The sequence below is a fragment of the Sinohyriopsis cumingii genome, chromosome 12 (genome assembly GCF_028554795.1).
Source record: "Sinohyriopsis cumingii isolate HCF-2022 chromosome 12, ASM2855479v2, whole genome shotgun sequence".
In the NCBI taxonomy this organism is placed as follows: domain Eukaryota; kingdom Metazoa; phylum Mollusca; class Bivalvia; order Unionida; family Unionidae; genus Sinohyriopsis; species Sinohyriopsis cumingii.
The window spans coordinates 116,311,213-116,326,175 of record NC_142972.1 but is presented as its reverse complement, the minus strand read 5'-3'; the positions used below and the strand labels follow the sequence as shown (position 1 = coordinate 116,326,175).

Here is a 14,963-nt window from a genome sequence, read left to right as displayed (position 1 = left end):
TTGATTGTTTACATTTGTACTTCGATATTGGTGATCAACACATGTACATCCATTGACAAAGATATTTTACCCTTTAATTTACCTTGTGACACAAGGTCACTTTACTAACTTGCGTCTCAGTCAGATTAACACTTCTATAAAAAATGTTATAAACTTCATGCTCTTATAAATTTGTTCTCTTATGCTCAATACCACTTCCAACTACGTTCTCTCCAGTCACCCTTCCGGACATGTTTGCAAAATTTTTCCGTGACAAAGTACAAACCATTAGAGATAAGCTTGACAAAACAATTTCAATTGACTCGTCGTCACCATACAGTTGGGATACAGAATTTGAGCGGCAACCATTAGCAGCATTTGAACCTGTCTCTATGGATTTCGTACGTACAATCGTGTTGAAGAGTGTTCAAAGTCATGTGAACTTGATCCAATTCCAACATCACTGTTGCTTGAGTGCTTAGATCCAGTATTGCCTTCACTAACTGATGTTATTAATACCTCTATCTCATCATGGGAATTGCCATCATTTTTCAAAACTGCCACTGTAAAGCCTCTGCTGAAGAAACCAACACTAGACCATAACGATTTAAAGAACTACCGCCCAGTTTCTAATCTCCCATTCATTTCAAAAATCTTATTAAAGGTTGTTCTATCCCAGCTTATATCTCATCTAAATTCAAACAGTCTTTTTAGCAATGTACAATCTGCATATCGCCCTTGCCACAGTACTGAAACTACTTTTTTAAAAGTAGTTAATGACATTCTCTCTGCATTGGATAGTGGAAAGATTACAGTCCTCACCCTCGTGCATTTGACACAATAGACCATGATATATTACTTCACCGTCTCCAGCATTTATTTGGCATTCATGATACAGCCTTACTGTGGTTCAAGTCCGACATGGTCAACAGGACACAAATTGTATCTGCAAATGGAATACACTCCAACCCAGTTGATCTATGTTGTGGTGTTCCACAGGGGTCTGTTCTTGGACTTGTTCTCTTCGTTCTGTACTCTCAGTCGCTCTCAATTGTCATAGATCATCATCCAGTGTCTCATCAATTGTACGCTGATGACACGCAAATATACAGAACTAGCCACCTAACTGAAGTTGATGCTACCATCCAAGGTGTAGAGAGGTGCATTTCTGATGTGAAATCATGGATGACATGTAACAAGCTGCAGATGAATGATGATAAAACTGAGGTTATTCTGATCACAACACAAAGACTTTCTCATTCACATCCTTTACCTAAAACAATAAATAACAGCAACGGCAACATTAAATTCACACAATCAGTACGAATCCTAGGTGTTACTCTGGACAGTACTCTCACATTGCACCAACATGTCATGAAAATATGCAAGGCTGCATATCTTGAGCTGAGACGCATCAGCTCAATTCGCAAATATCTTTCAGATGATGCCATTAAAACACTCGTGTGTTCATTAATACTTTCAAGACTGGACTATTGTAACTTAATTCTGTCTGGTTCATCTCAATATCTACTCCAGAAACTTCAAAAAGTTCAAAACACAGCTGCTCGTATCATACTTAGAGTACCACGATCAAAGAACACCTCCCCGCTGCTCTGTACCCTACACTGGCTAGCCATTCGATCCAGAATCAAATACAAAATTTGTTTTCTGTGCTACATTTCACTGTCGGATTCTAGTCCAACATACCTATCTGATCTCACTCATGTGTACACACCAGCAAGATACTTAACGCTCCTCTTCATAAATTGTATACTCATTATTCCAAGTATGAAAACAAAGTCATATGGACAGCGTTCTTTTGCATACCAGGGCCCAGCAATGTGGAATGAATTGCCCACTGAACTTAGACACAAAGACACAGTGATTACATTCAAGAGGGCTCTCAAAACTCACTTATTTCGACAGGAAGAACAAACCTAAAGACCTAATAATGTTTCCTACCTGAAATATTCTCAGCATGTTTTTTATGTTTTATTTTTAATGTTTTTCTAATTTCATATTGTTTGTTGTTTGTTTTTGTAATAATATTATTATGTTTGTTATCTTATAAGTGTTGTCTAAAGTTGTAAAGCACTTAGAGCTTCTAAAGATTAGGCTCTATACAAAGTCCACATTATTATTATTATTATTATAATAAAAAAGCCTCTCCAATCTTTTTAAGCAATCCAAGCTGTCCTAAATGACGAGACAAGAATATTAAAAACAGGTGGCTAGTTAACCGAGTTATATTTTTTATTGCTAATTGGATATGATGGACCTCAATGAAAGGGGCATTACTGCAAAAATGACTCAACTGTTAAAGAAAGATGGCCATTAAGCCAGCCTTGACCCTATATGCTTAAAAAGAATGACATCGAGGGAACCATAGCCATCAAAACTCCTAACAAGACTTGAAGAAAATAATAATTCCAGATAGCTTACTCTCATAACGTCCCAATGCTTGATAGAACGTACATTAACGAGGGTACTCAGACAAACAAAATTGAGTTATTTAGAATTAAGCAAAAAGTTTGTAAAATCACTTTCTGTACCTTCATCATTTACAATGTATATTTGTTTTTAAAAAAGTTCAATATTTCTATTCAATAATATCACTCCTGATTTTAATGAAGTCATTATCCTGATCAAGTCATTATCCTGATCAAGTCATTATCCTGATTAAGAATTCACGAGGTGTGGTTTGACCTATTTCAATATTACGTTCAATTTTTAATTTGGATCATTTAATTAGCTCAATTTTTACTTTGGCCTATTTCAATATTACGTTCAATTTTTAATTTGGCCTATTTCAATATTACGTTCAATTTTTAATTTGGCCTAGTTAATTAGTTCAGTTTTTAATTTGGCCTATTTCAATATTACGTGCAGATGTGTAGTCGTTTACAGTTATAAATCAGCGTCGTGATGTTAGGGAAATAAAAGTTATTCCAGGTTTCAACAAAACCCAAATATTATTATTTTTCAAGTCACAGTAAATGCGAATTGATAAAATGTTACGTGGTTGCTATAAAAATTATTACAATAGTTTGTCGAGACTAGTGAGAGGTGAAGTATGTTTTCCTGATTTTTTTGTTTGTTTTTTTTTTTGTTTGTTTTTGAAACTTCGTTGGTATACCGTCTATTTAATGAACTTCTTTATCCTGCTAAAATCATCCAAACATGTTACAGATTAGCAACGTTGTTGGACAGCTTATTATAATGGAACCTTGTTTTATGATGAAAATATATATTGAAACAATTTTAGCAATTACATTTCATCTCCTTGTTTATTTAATAACAATAATATTTCCCTTAGACACACACTTTCACACCTAGTGTATGCACAAAGGAAATATGATGTTGATATGATGACTCTATTTCAACATTAAATACAAATTTCACATATTAAAGTATGCAAATTAGGCACATATGCTAGTAAACATGAAATGATATCACTGGCACTCGTTGGGGGTTGCCATATTAATATAAACATATCCTAACATCTTTTCTTTGTTTCCTAGGTGTTTCCATAGCTGCTACCACATCTGTTTCTGGCGATACTTTTCTCATCGTCGGAATCGTTTGCGGTACATTATTGCTCATTTCTATTGTTATCGCCGTGCCAGTCTATAAGCTAAAGAAGGCAAGGAAAACTGGTTATCCATCAGGTGCATTTATGGATGAGACCTGTCTTCGTCCCACAGGCAAGACCAATGAAAACCCCTATGGCACCAGAAAATCTGTATACGATGAAATTCCAGCAGATGCTGTGATGTAATTCATTGTATGCGACGGTCAAAATGTATTCATCTTGGACAGTGTGGAAGTAGGTGAGAGGAAATATGCAGTCTTAACATGCCAGTCAATAAAGAACTTCAACACAAATATGGATTTGTATGACAAGAAGGTTGAAGTGAATTCCCATTGCTTAAAAAACATAAACTTGAGAAACAGAGAAACGTTACTTTTATAAATTAAACTGTTCTTAAGAAAGGCATTAGTTTGTATTAGTTTCACTAGCGATTGCCTTTAAACGTTTTAGGCAATGAAATATACGGTAATGTATCAATGTTATATTTTATCAATTCGTTCATTATTCCATAACAAATAGACTCCAATGATAAGGGTGTATTCTCTTCCTCTAACTAGAAACTGAATGGTTGATATTTGGAAGGATAAAGTGTTCCGGAAAATGTGCGTAGTCATAATATTTGTACATGTAGATCTATATTCCTTTTTGAATATTGTGTGCGACCTATCTAGGAATAATGCTTGTACATGTACATCTATATTCCTTTTTGAATATTGTGTGCGGCCTATCTAGGAATAATTCTTCTACATGTAAATATTCCTACGACTCTCTGGTCTTAAGGTAAGTAACAGAAAAGGGCAAAAACCATCAAGTTTTGTATCATTCAACAATTTCTTTTCCCCTAACCTACAAATTATAAATTAAAAATGATTGTGAATTCAGTCCCATATAGTCCTACAATTATGTTTACAAGTGAAAATTTACCAACTTTCAACGGACTTCCAGTGATATCCCAATTAAATCCCAGTACTGAATATTCCGACGTGCCTGTAGACTCAAATGAATATCTTGACGTGCCTGTAGACTCAAATGAATATCTTGACGTGCCTGTAGACTCAAATGAATATCTTGACGTGCCAGTAGACTCAAATGAATATGATGACGTGCATGTAGACTCAAACGAATATCTTGACATGTCTGTAGACTCAGATGAATATCTTGATGTACCTGTATACTCAAATGAATATCTTGATGTGCATGTAGACTTAAATGAATATTTTGACGTGCCTGTAGACTCAAATGAATATCGTGATGCGCCTGTAGACTCTAATAAATATCTTGACATGCATGTAGACTCAAATGAATATCTTAACATGCCTGTAGACTCAAATGAATACTTCTACGTGCCTGTAGACTCTAATGAATATCTTGACGTGCATGTAGACTGAAATGAATATCTTGACGTGTCTGGAGACTCTAACAAATATCTTGACGTGCATGTAGAATCAAATTAATATCTTGACGTGCATGTAGACTCAAATGAATATCTTAACGTGCCTGTAGACTCAAATGAATACTTCCACGTGCCTGTAGACTCTATGGAATATCTTGACGTGTCTGTAGACTCAAATGAATATCTTGACGTGTCTGTAGACTCTAACAAATATCTTGACGTGCGTGTAGAATCAAATGAATATCTTGACGTGCCTGTAGACTCTAATGTGCCAGTGTCATATCGTTTGGCGATGTGCAAACAGTCTTTTGACGTATAGCAATAATAAAATACGAATATGGTTTTGTCTGAAATCACTTTAATTCCAAATTAATGTTCCAGTCCAAGAATAATATCGATGAACACTTTGTATTTCCAGTTATTTGAGTAAATAATAGCACCCAAATGAAAGTTGTGAACACAACAATAAGACTGGTTATATATCAGATGTTGAATGCAAGAATGACTAATATCTCAAGTAAACAACATTTTAAAAAAAACTAAGATACAAACGTAGAACCAGGATTAGGGCCAAAAGTTCAATCATAGAAATTTTGAAGTTGTCAACAAGATAAATTTTTTTACTAAGATTATCATTAAAAATGGCAAACAATAGGTAGTATAGGATCTTCCATTGGGGAATTCCAATGTCCAAGACCCATACCCAAATACGCATATTTACCTTCATTGATAATGATCCTAATATTCAACCCGTACTAATAGAGAAATATTAACTATATGTTATTTGTTTACAAATTATCTTTTTACTGGTCATGTACACAATGAACTTGATTTTGGAGAAGGTCAATTCCAACATACAGTTATACATAAAATATAACCATTGCTATAAAAATTCATAACCAATGAAAATTAAATATGTAAAGCAATATAGAATGCGCATTCTAGGAATAGTACTTGTCCATATGAATTTATATTCCTATTAAATAAGGAATGCGCCAAGTCTATGAATAGTATTTGTTTATGTAAATTAATATTCCTTTTGAGCATAGAGCCTTTCTGCTAAAAGAAAATAGGCGCTTTTTTATTTCAATATTGCAATACTTATGAGCATTTTACATTTTGTTGTCAGGCAATATAACACCGGATTTTAATGTCTTCATCGTTATAGTCAGGGATAAAAATACATAAACCATTTGGGTGTACAAATAACATTTTATGTTACATCCAACCGCCGTTTGAATTAAAGACAACCAAAATTATAGTAAAGACCTAGCCATTCCATCAAATTGTCTTGATTAACAGGATGATAACATCAGTGTCTGAAAATTTTATTTCTAAATATAGTATAAAATATACATTGCTGTTTGGTATTGCAATATAAAATAGTGCAAAATTTGCATTGCAAGGAATACATACAAAAATAAAGTTCATCACTTTATATCTATATATATCTGTGTGTGTGTGTGTGTGTGTGTGTGTTTACATACATACATACATACATAAAATAGTAATAAATTCTTACTTGGATATACCGCTCCGGTGGCCGCGTGGTTACCAAACACACAAAAATGGTACTAACAGCTGCCTCGCCTGGCGCTGAGCGTTAAGAGGTTAGTGTTAGGACTGGTCGGCCTGGTGTGAGGATAATGAGACTGGGTGGGACATCATGTTACATGTCTGCGTCATGACGCCCCGGTGCTAGACATCACTATAAACTGTCACACTGTAGACATCGTAGATATATGACTGAAAAAAATGTTAAAGCTACGTTAAAAATCCAAATCAAACACACACACACACACACACACATACACACATTATTAACGATTTCTTCTATGATATTATTCATGACAGTGTCCATTTCCTTTGTATTATTAAAGGCAAGGGATGAAAAGCTTTTCTCTAGATCCAAGGTTACTTGCTGAAATTCTGAAGTTTCTATGAAAACCGCGTTCTCAAATTTTTGTGAAAGGGTGTAATATGTCAAGTCCAGATCTTTTTCAGGTCCCAGGTGGCTTGCTTTTCAAAACGTACAAAAGCACACGCTTCATCTGAGGTCATCGTTAGTAACACCCATTCCAGATCTTCCTTTTTTAATTGATACAGTTCTAACTGTTTAATGGTATAAAATCAGTCTGTCCGCAAAGCAGACGATTATGCATTAAATACGGTCATTTAAGGAAGCTTTGATTTATTTGCTAGCTTTTAGTCTCCATCGACTCAAGACTTGATAAGACCATAATCAGTATCCTCATTTTCCTCCATTTCAATTGAATAATTTGTTTAGCTTTATAAACAAGCATCTTCCTCCATTTGAATTAAAGAATTTGTTTATCATTGAACACAAGCATCTTCTTCCATTTCACTTAAAGAATCTGTTTAGCTTTGGACACAAGCATCTTTCTCCATTAGAACTGAATAATTTATTTAGCTCGTACTCCTTTGAATTGATGAATATATTTAACTTTGGACAAACAGATTTTCCTCCATTTGAATTGAAGAGTTTATTTAGTTTTGGAGACAATCAAAAAATGTATTTCGAAATCCCCTTAACAACATCCAGTGAAAGAATGGGTTAGCAACCCATCATAACCAGATCAAATACGAAAAAGTCCTTTTCCAATAACATTGTGAGCAAATTAAGTTTAAAGCTCTGCTTTTCGAATTTCGTTGGTTTTGTTAATCGTGGAATGTGACCGCTCATAGATTACTGGACCATCAGACATAAGACTGTATATTAGTGAATATCTTATTCTTTATAATTCTTTATCTAAGTTAACACGAAAAGAGTTCTGACTTTTACAAATAAGCAGTTTAATTCTTGTGGTGGGGCTAACGGGGCACATTTCTGACTTTTGCAAATAAGCAGTTTAATTCTTGTGGTGGGGCTAACGGGGCACATTTCTGACTTTTGCAAATAAGCAGTTTAATTCTTGTGGTGGGGCTAACGGGGCACATTTCTGACTTTTGCAAATAAGCAGTTTAATTCTTGTGGTGGGGCTAACGGGGCACATTTCTGACTTTTGCAAATAAGCAGTTTAATTCTTGTGGTGGGGCTAACGGGGCACATTTCTGACTTTTGCAAATAAGCAGTTTAATTCTTGTGGTGGGGCTAACGGGGCACATTTCTGACTTTTGCAAATAAGCAGTTTAATTCTTGTGGTGGGGCTAACGGGGCACATTTCTGACTTTTGCAAATAAGCAGTTTAATTCTTGTGGTGGGGCTAACGGGGCACATTTCTGACTTTTGCAAATAAGCAGTTTAATTCTTGTGGTGGGGCTAACGGGGCACATTTCTGACTTTTGCAAATAAGCAGTTTAATTCTTGTGGTGGGGCTAACGGGGCACATTTCTGACTTTTGCAAATAAGCAGTTTAATTCTTGTGGTGGGGCTAACGGGACACATATGTATAAATGGAAGAAGGTACGGATTACTGGAAAAATGGCGTGGATATATTGTTGCTTAACTGCAGGCTTCTGTTTTATTATAAGAAGGAATCTTTTAATACGAACTCCATTGTCACTGATTTGGGAAAGGTGATCATACTTGACATAATGTTTTATGAAGATGAAACGTTTAATAGCTTGGATGCCGATCCAGCAATGGAGGAGTTGGTTCAAAGTTCAGAGTTCCGTTTCAGAGTTTCATGCGGTAATGCCATGGCCGTGACACTTTTTGGTACAAAGAAATAAACATTAATAATAATAATAATAATAATAATAATAATAATAATAGTGTAAGTTAAACGTTTTATGTAGTATTCGTTTCCGTATTCTACATGTAACACATATAAATGGGCTAACTGTATATATGCAAGTGTTCCATCAACTGGATGTAGATAACGTTCTATGTCAGCATTGCCAAGGGCAGATAAGACTCAATCGATGAGTTATATACTTTTGTTTCTTTCTGTTTCTTTTACATTGGAAAGTGTTTTTCGCTAACCCGAACGCAGCGATATAAGGAGTATTGGTTATAACTCATGCCTGTATATCTAAACCTAATAGAAGAAAAACAGCACTGGAACCGTTCGATTGAAGTCATTAAATCATGGCTTTGTTATTAAGTGTTTTAAAGGATTATTAAATTTCGGCTCCTTTTAGTTAGAAACTTACATAGCATTATTACTGTGAACAAGATATAAACTGTATTTAAGTCAACATGGCACACACTGTATTTGGTATTGCCACAATGAACAAGGCACGAACTGTATTTAACACTGTAACAATCAACAAGTTATAAAATGTATTTGATATTGTCATTACCGACTTTTGCGTACTCGAACAAACATGCTTCTACGTAAATTCAAGAATTGTTCATTGAATATCAAAATTAGATTATTCAAAATCTTATTGCTGCACCATGTTTTGTGCTCCTCTGTGGACAAACGTTAGTGCATGTATAAAAAGAAAACTAGCTATTGGCTATAATAATAGTCTTCGTTTCCTATTAGCTCTTCCTAGGTGGAACAGAGCCTCCAATATGTTTGTAAATTATAATGTATTCAGTTTTGATGAAATAATTAGAAAGTATGTATTCTCAATGATGAAAAGAATATCTAATAGTAAGAACTGTATATTGAAATCTCTTTGGAACTATGACATTCATTTAAATTCTCTTATTAATAGTAGATGGAACAAATTAATATTTAATTGTATCATTTAATTTCATTCTTAACAATGCATGGCGCAGTTAATAGTTGTAGATGTATCTGTATACTTGTACGTATGATATATACGTTCTTTTATGTTTACAATGTTTTAATTTATATCTATATTTTATTTTAGAGGTATGGACTTTGTAGTCTGAAATAAAGAATTCTTATCTTATCTTATAGTCAACAAAACATAAATTGTATTTAATATTGCCACAGTCAACAAAGCGTAAACTGTATTTAGCATTGCCACAGTCAATGGAGCGTCAACTGTATTTGCTATTACCACTCAATAACACGTAAACTTAGCTCTGCTTAGACAAGCCTCTTCTTTCAAGAATATATGCTGTAAATTAAGAGGCGGGTTACCTGATATTAAGTTTAATTCATGACGATAAAATGAAATATGACGATAAACTCTGTCCATACTGTCATCTTAATATTGTAGAAACAATATACTTTTGTTTGGAGTTGTCCAAACTTTGTAGAGATTCGTATGAAGTATTTACCTCTATTTCTGTATTTGAAGATAAAGGCTCAGAAGTAATCACAAAGAGATTGTTCCATCAGTTTGTGAGTTTTTATCTTTTAGCAGGGAGAAAAGAAACCTATTATGAAAATATAAGTACTTATACTTGCTGTACTTGTACTAAGTAAACTCGCTTCATACGTTTGTTTTTTGTTATATTTTTGCATGTAATTTAGACATGTGGCCTATTGTACTGAATAAAGTATCATTGTTTGTCTGTACGTACGTCGCACCAACTTAAGGTTAGGTCCTACTCTTATTCTCAACAAGCTAAATCATGCCAATTCTTGGTTGGGCAGATACAGCATACTTTGTATCATGCCTATTCTGTCTCGTAGTGATGTCTTAGAAGAGTTCACCTTTTTGTTGGCATCAGTCTCTTGAACAAGTAAAAGAAGTTAAAAGCGGTTGAAGTTTTCTTCAGAGATGGGTTTTCATTTTTTCCATCAAATGAGGTCTTAAGTCAAGCTCAGCTGCCATCATCATTAACGGACGAGAATAAGAGGCAGAAAAGACTGTCACATATTAAGGTTTCTTTAAGTACATGTTCGTTTTAGAGGCAGTGCCTCTCTTTATGAGTTATTCTAGTTTGGGTTGTCTTCTTCTTCGAGTGTAAACTAGTTTCGACTTCCCTCTATTTTTCTGTATTTTAGGTTTTCTTTTTTAGCTTTGGTATTAGGATCCCATCTTAAAAGTGAACGAATAATGATATTACCTAAAGAACCACTTCTACCCGGTTTCAAACTGATTGCTTTATTGAGAATCAATTCTTTCTTTGATCAAGAAGTTGTGACCAAAGTACATTATGGAGTTCTTTTTGAATAAAAATGTTTTATTTGAATGTGACTGATGCCTTGTAGTAACTGAGGTGCTGCCAAAAGTAAGCCATCATAAAACTTGTTTGAGACTACCTCTAACAAATGTGAATGCTCTAGTCTTACTGTTTTCCTCGTCTTTTCGCATACGGTGCAATAATCGCATGGAAGGATGAAGAAACACCATTTTGTCGGAAGATGAAGTTGAAATGAAATCATATCGAATAGAAGTGAGTGGTGTTTTATAGTTTGGGGTGTGGTTCTTTGACAATGTAACATGACTAACAGTTTATGTTTTATAATGGCAAAACATGCTGATGTTTGTACATAAAAGAAACAGTTCGTGTTTTCTTGCATGATATAATAAATACAGTTCATGTGTTTTCTTGGTTGGGTTTTTCTTTATTTATTTTGTTTTTATGAAATATCATGTTTACTAAAACGCTGTACTTCATAACCTTCTCCCAAGTAGACAAATCCTGCTCTAGATGAATATTTGGGATTGAGTCCTTCTATATATTTATGCCACCTTCACTTAAACACGTCGAATAGAATGATTAAAAGCCAGTCAAAGTAACAGGAATCTTGAATTCGTCATTGATTTGTAATTTTCGATAATCTAGAGTGATGACATTGCTAAAATTATTGGATAGAGCAAACTCTTTGACTTCTTCGCACTTCCCTTAGGTGACATCTTCATGAACGAATTCCACGTAATGTAATGCGTTTTCCTTAGTCATTGATTAATTGAAACTGACGGCTTGGATAACCAAATTCGTATGTCTTTACAAATATTGGACGTTGAGCCAGATTTTCCCACAAACAATTCAGCATGACGTTTGCAAGCCGTCATTTTGTTCTGTTCGACGTGCTCCAATGTGATTCCTTCTAAGGATAGGTAATTTTATTTGAATTCCGCAGCAATGATGAGGTAAAACGGATTATACCAGTTCGTCTGTGGTAAAACTTGACATCTGATAAAAGCTACGTTCTTGTGAATGTCTTCCACTTTGATGATTTCTGTCAAAATGTGAAGATGAAGGGATCGAGCATATTCACATACCCAAGGATACAACGCACACACATCGATGTATTGGATTTGCTATCCTTGAGATGCGTCGACTTAATACAACGCACACACATCGATGCATTGGATTTGCTGTCCTTGACATGCGTCGACTTAATACAACGCACACACATCGATGTAATGGATTTGCGATCCTTGAGATGCGTCGACTTAATACAACGCACACACATCGATGTATTGGATTTGCTATCCTTGAGATTCGTCGACTTACCAAATCCACCTTCTCAGCCAATATAGATGTCACATTCTCAGCCAGTATTTCAGCTGTCAATTGAACTAATAATTCACTCACTTTTCTAAGAATGCCGTCGGTATTCTAATAAAAGCTCCCTTCTAATAAACGTACACACCCATTTTTCTACACAAATATATTCCTACCTTATCCAGGCTGAAAGATCCATATATATCCATTATGGTATGTCCTAATAATATCAACAGTACATGAGTAATCCAACGACTGTTAGAAACATTAAAACAACTTCATTTATGAACATTTTGAGTCGAACAGTAATGTACGATACTCCAGGCCACCACCACCCTCCCGGAAATTGCACCGCCCCCAGTGCGTATATTAGAACAGCTACATTATTCTCCACTGATTGACCTTTTATATTCGGCTCACTATTTCAATACTTCCTTGACGTCTGGGAAGTACTTACAGAAACAGGATGAATTAATCTCAGTAATCAAGAATGGAGGATATCCACTTCTCATTATGTTTGTATCTGTAGACATATTAAGTTTTGTTTACCACGCTTTCTGCGCCATTACAGGGAAATCGAATCTTTGTAACTAAATTTTATGAATGCATCGATAGTACCGCTGGTAACTTCATACACCTGTTTTCCATACTACTAACTATAAGATTTAAAAAGATAATTTAACGTTTTACTATTTGAACCAATTTAATATAACCTTTTTACAGTCAAGCTAGTCCGTTAGTATTGTAACAAAGTAAGAGGCAATGGGGCATAACTCTTACGAGTCTATGCTCTTAAAATAAAGAACAGAAAAAAGTGAAAGGCAACATGCTTTTAAAGATTCACCAAATCATTTATTTCCCTCGAACAGAAAATGAAAATGAGAAGAAAAAGAAAGAACTTACGGTATTGCGAACTAAATTATAAAATAATCCAAGAATTGCAGACACTGATCCAAATAATTTAAAGTCCTGAACAAAACTCAGTAAAAGTCCAGAATAAATCCAACATACTGACGGCAATGATTCGTCTGTGGTAACTTGAAGAGTGTTGTTGAATCACAGTAATATAATTCCAGTTTTGAATTCACTATGAAATCCGGTGAATTTCTTTGTTGAAAAAAATGATCGGATCACTTTTGTATTTCTAGGAGATATAATCACTTGAATTCAATAATTTGAAGAAATAAAATTTCCAGCCCAAAAATGAAATACTGGACACAACATATAATGCAATTTTAAAAAGCTAGGTCTTAAAGCACAACGGGATAAATCCTCTCAGCTACAAGATTATATAGTTCACTACCTGACATCAGGTCACAATTAGCATTTTCTATAAAATAAAAACATTACATAATGGAAAATAACCTTCTAGAATGATCATGATGTTTACAAAATAAAAATCATAATCTGGATTACGTAAAATACACTAAGAAAATTCCAAAACCTAGATCTAGACACAAATTACCATTTTTACTTATATTATTATTATTATTATTATTAGCAGTAGTAGTAGTAGTAGTAGTAGCAGTAGTAGTAGTAGTAGTAGTAGTCGTAGTAGTAGTAGTAATCATGATAATAATAATAATAATAATAATAATAATAATAATAATAATAATAATAATAATTTTAATACCATACACACAGAGAGGAATTTATCTATGTATTGTTTACACAGAATCAAATATAAAAAGATTAAATTCAGGTCAAGCAGAAATGAATTCAATTTTAGACAAAGTCAAGTCCAACATACAATGTTACATTGCATCAACATGTAATGAAATTTTTAAAAAAATTAAATAAAACTAACAAAGAAAACAAATTAAATATACATAACAATAACACATATTAATACATTGTTCCTAGTATGGATAAAATTCAGTTTTCTATTTACGTATAAATAAATCCATTTTCATGTATACGAATGCTTGTTTCTACATAGGAAGCAGCAGGAAGGGCGAGCAGACCACTTGGTTGAAATATAATTTGCTTAAAGCAAAACATCATACGAAAAAAGTATGTACTTTGTTTACATATATGAGGTCGCGCCCTTCCTGCTGCTATTAATTAAAAAAATTATTGTAATAAATAATGGTACATCCGGAATCTCATACTGCAAGGATAGCTCGAGAACGATTAGAAGCAATCAAAAAAATTATTCCTGTTAGAGGTTTATTCAGAAAAAACTTATGAGCGCAGCAGGAAGCACAAGTTGAGTACGAAGGAGACTCTAAAAAACTATTTAAACCCGTCACTACAAGTACTGAAATAGTTGCAGCGACTACTAAGAAAGTTGCAGCGGCTGCTGAAAAAACTATATCGGGAGATATTAAGCAGGAGGATGAGGAGAGGAAAAAGGGTATTTTCCAGTATTGAAATAAACAAAAAAGATTTTAGAAGATCTTTCAACTAATATAGCTGCAGCTCAACCTCCACCTGTTAGTGAATAAATACCCGAGGATGGCACTGAAACAGAAGCCAGGGCTAGGGTTAATGCTAACGAAAAATTTACTGAAGATAGTATTAAAGTTATAAAATCAATTAAAAACATAAACGATTTGGGTGAGTTTGCCGCGCGGACATTTGATGAACGAGAAAGGGTTTTAAAATCCGAGTATGTTCATGATAATGTCAGTCGTAATATTTGGTACAAGTGGATATATCGTATATACTATGGACTTGATCAGGCTAGTGAAGCTGATAGTAAATATATT

General features: G+C 34.1%; 1 protein-coding gene across 1 annotated transcript in view; it reads left to right on the top strand.

The window, feature by feature from the left end:
* The window catches only part of LOC149787303 (uncharacterized), a 107,782-nt gene extending 96,437 nt beyond the window's left edge, over positions 1-11,345 (top strand). The window contains exon 16 of the mRNA XM_089977840.1: positions 3,501-11,345. Coding sequence (XP_089833966.1) covers positions 3,501-3,757 — 257 coding nt within the window. The 3' untranslated portion in view covers positions 3,758-11,345. The remainder of the gene's footprint in view (positions 1-3,500) is intronic.
* The last annotated feature ends 3,618 nt before the right edge of the window (positions 11,346-14,963 follow it).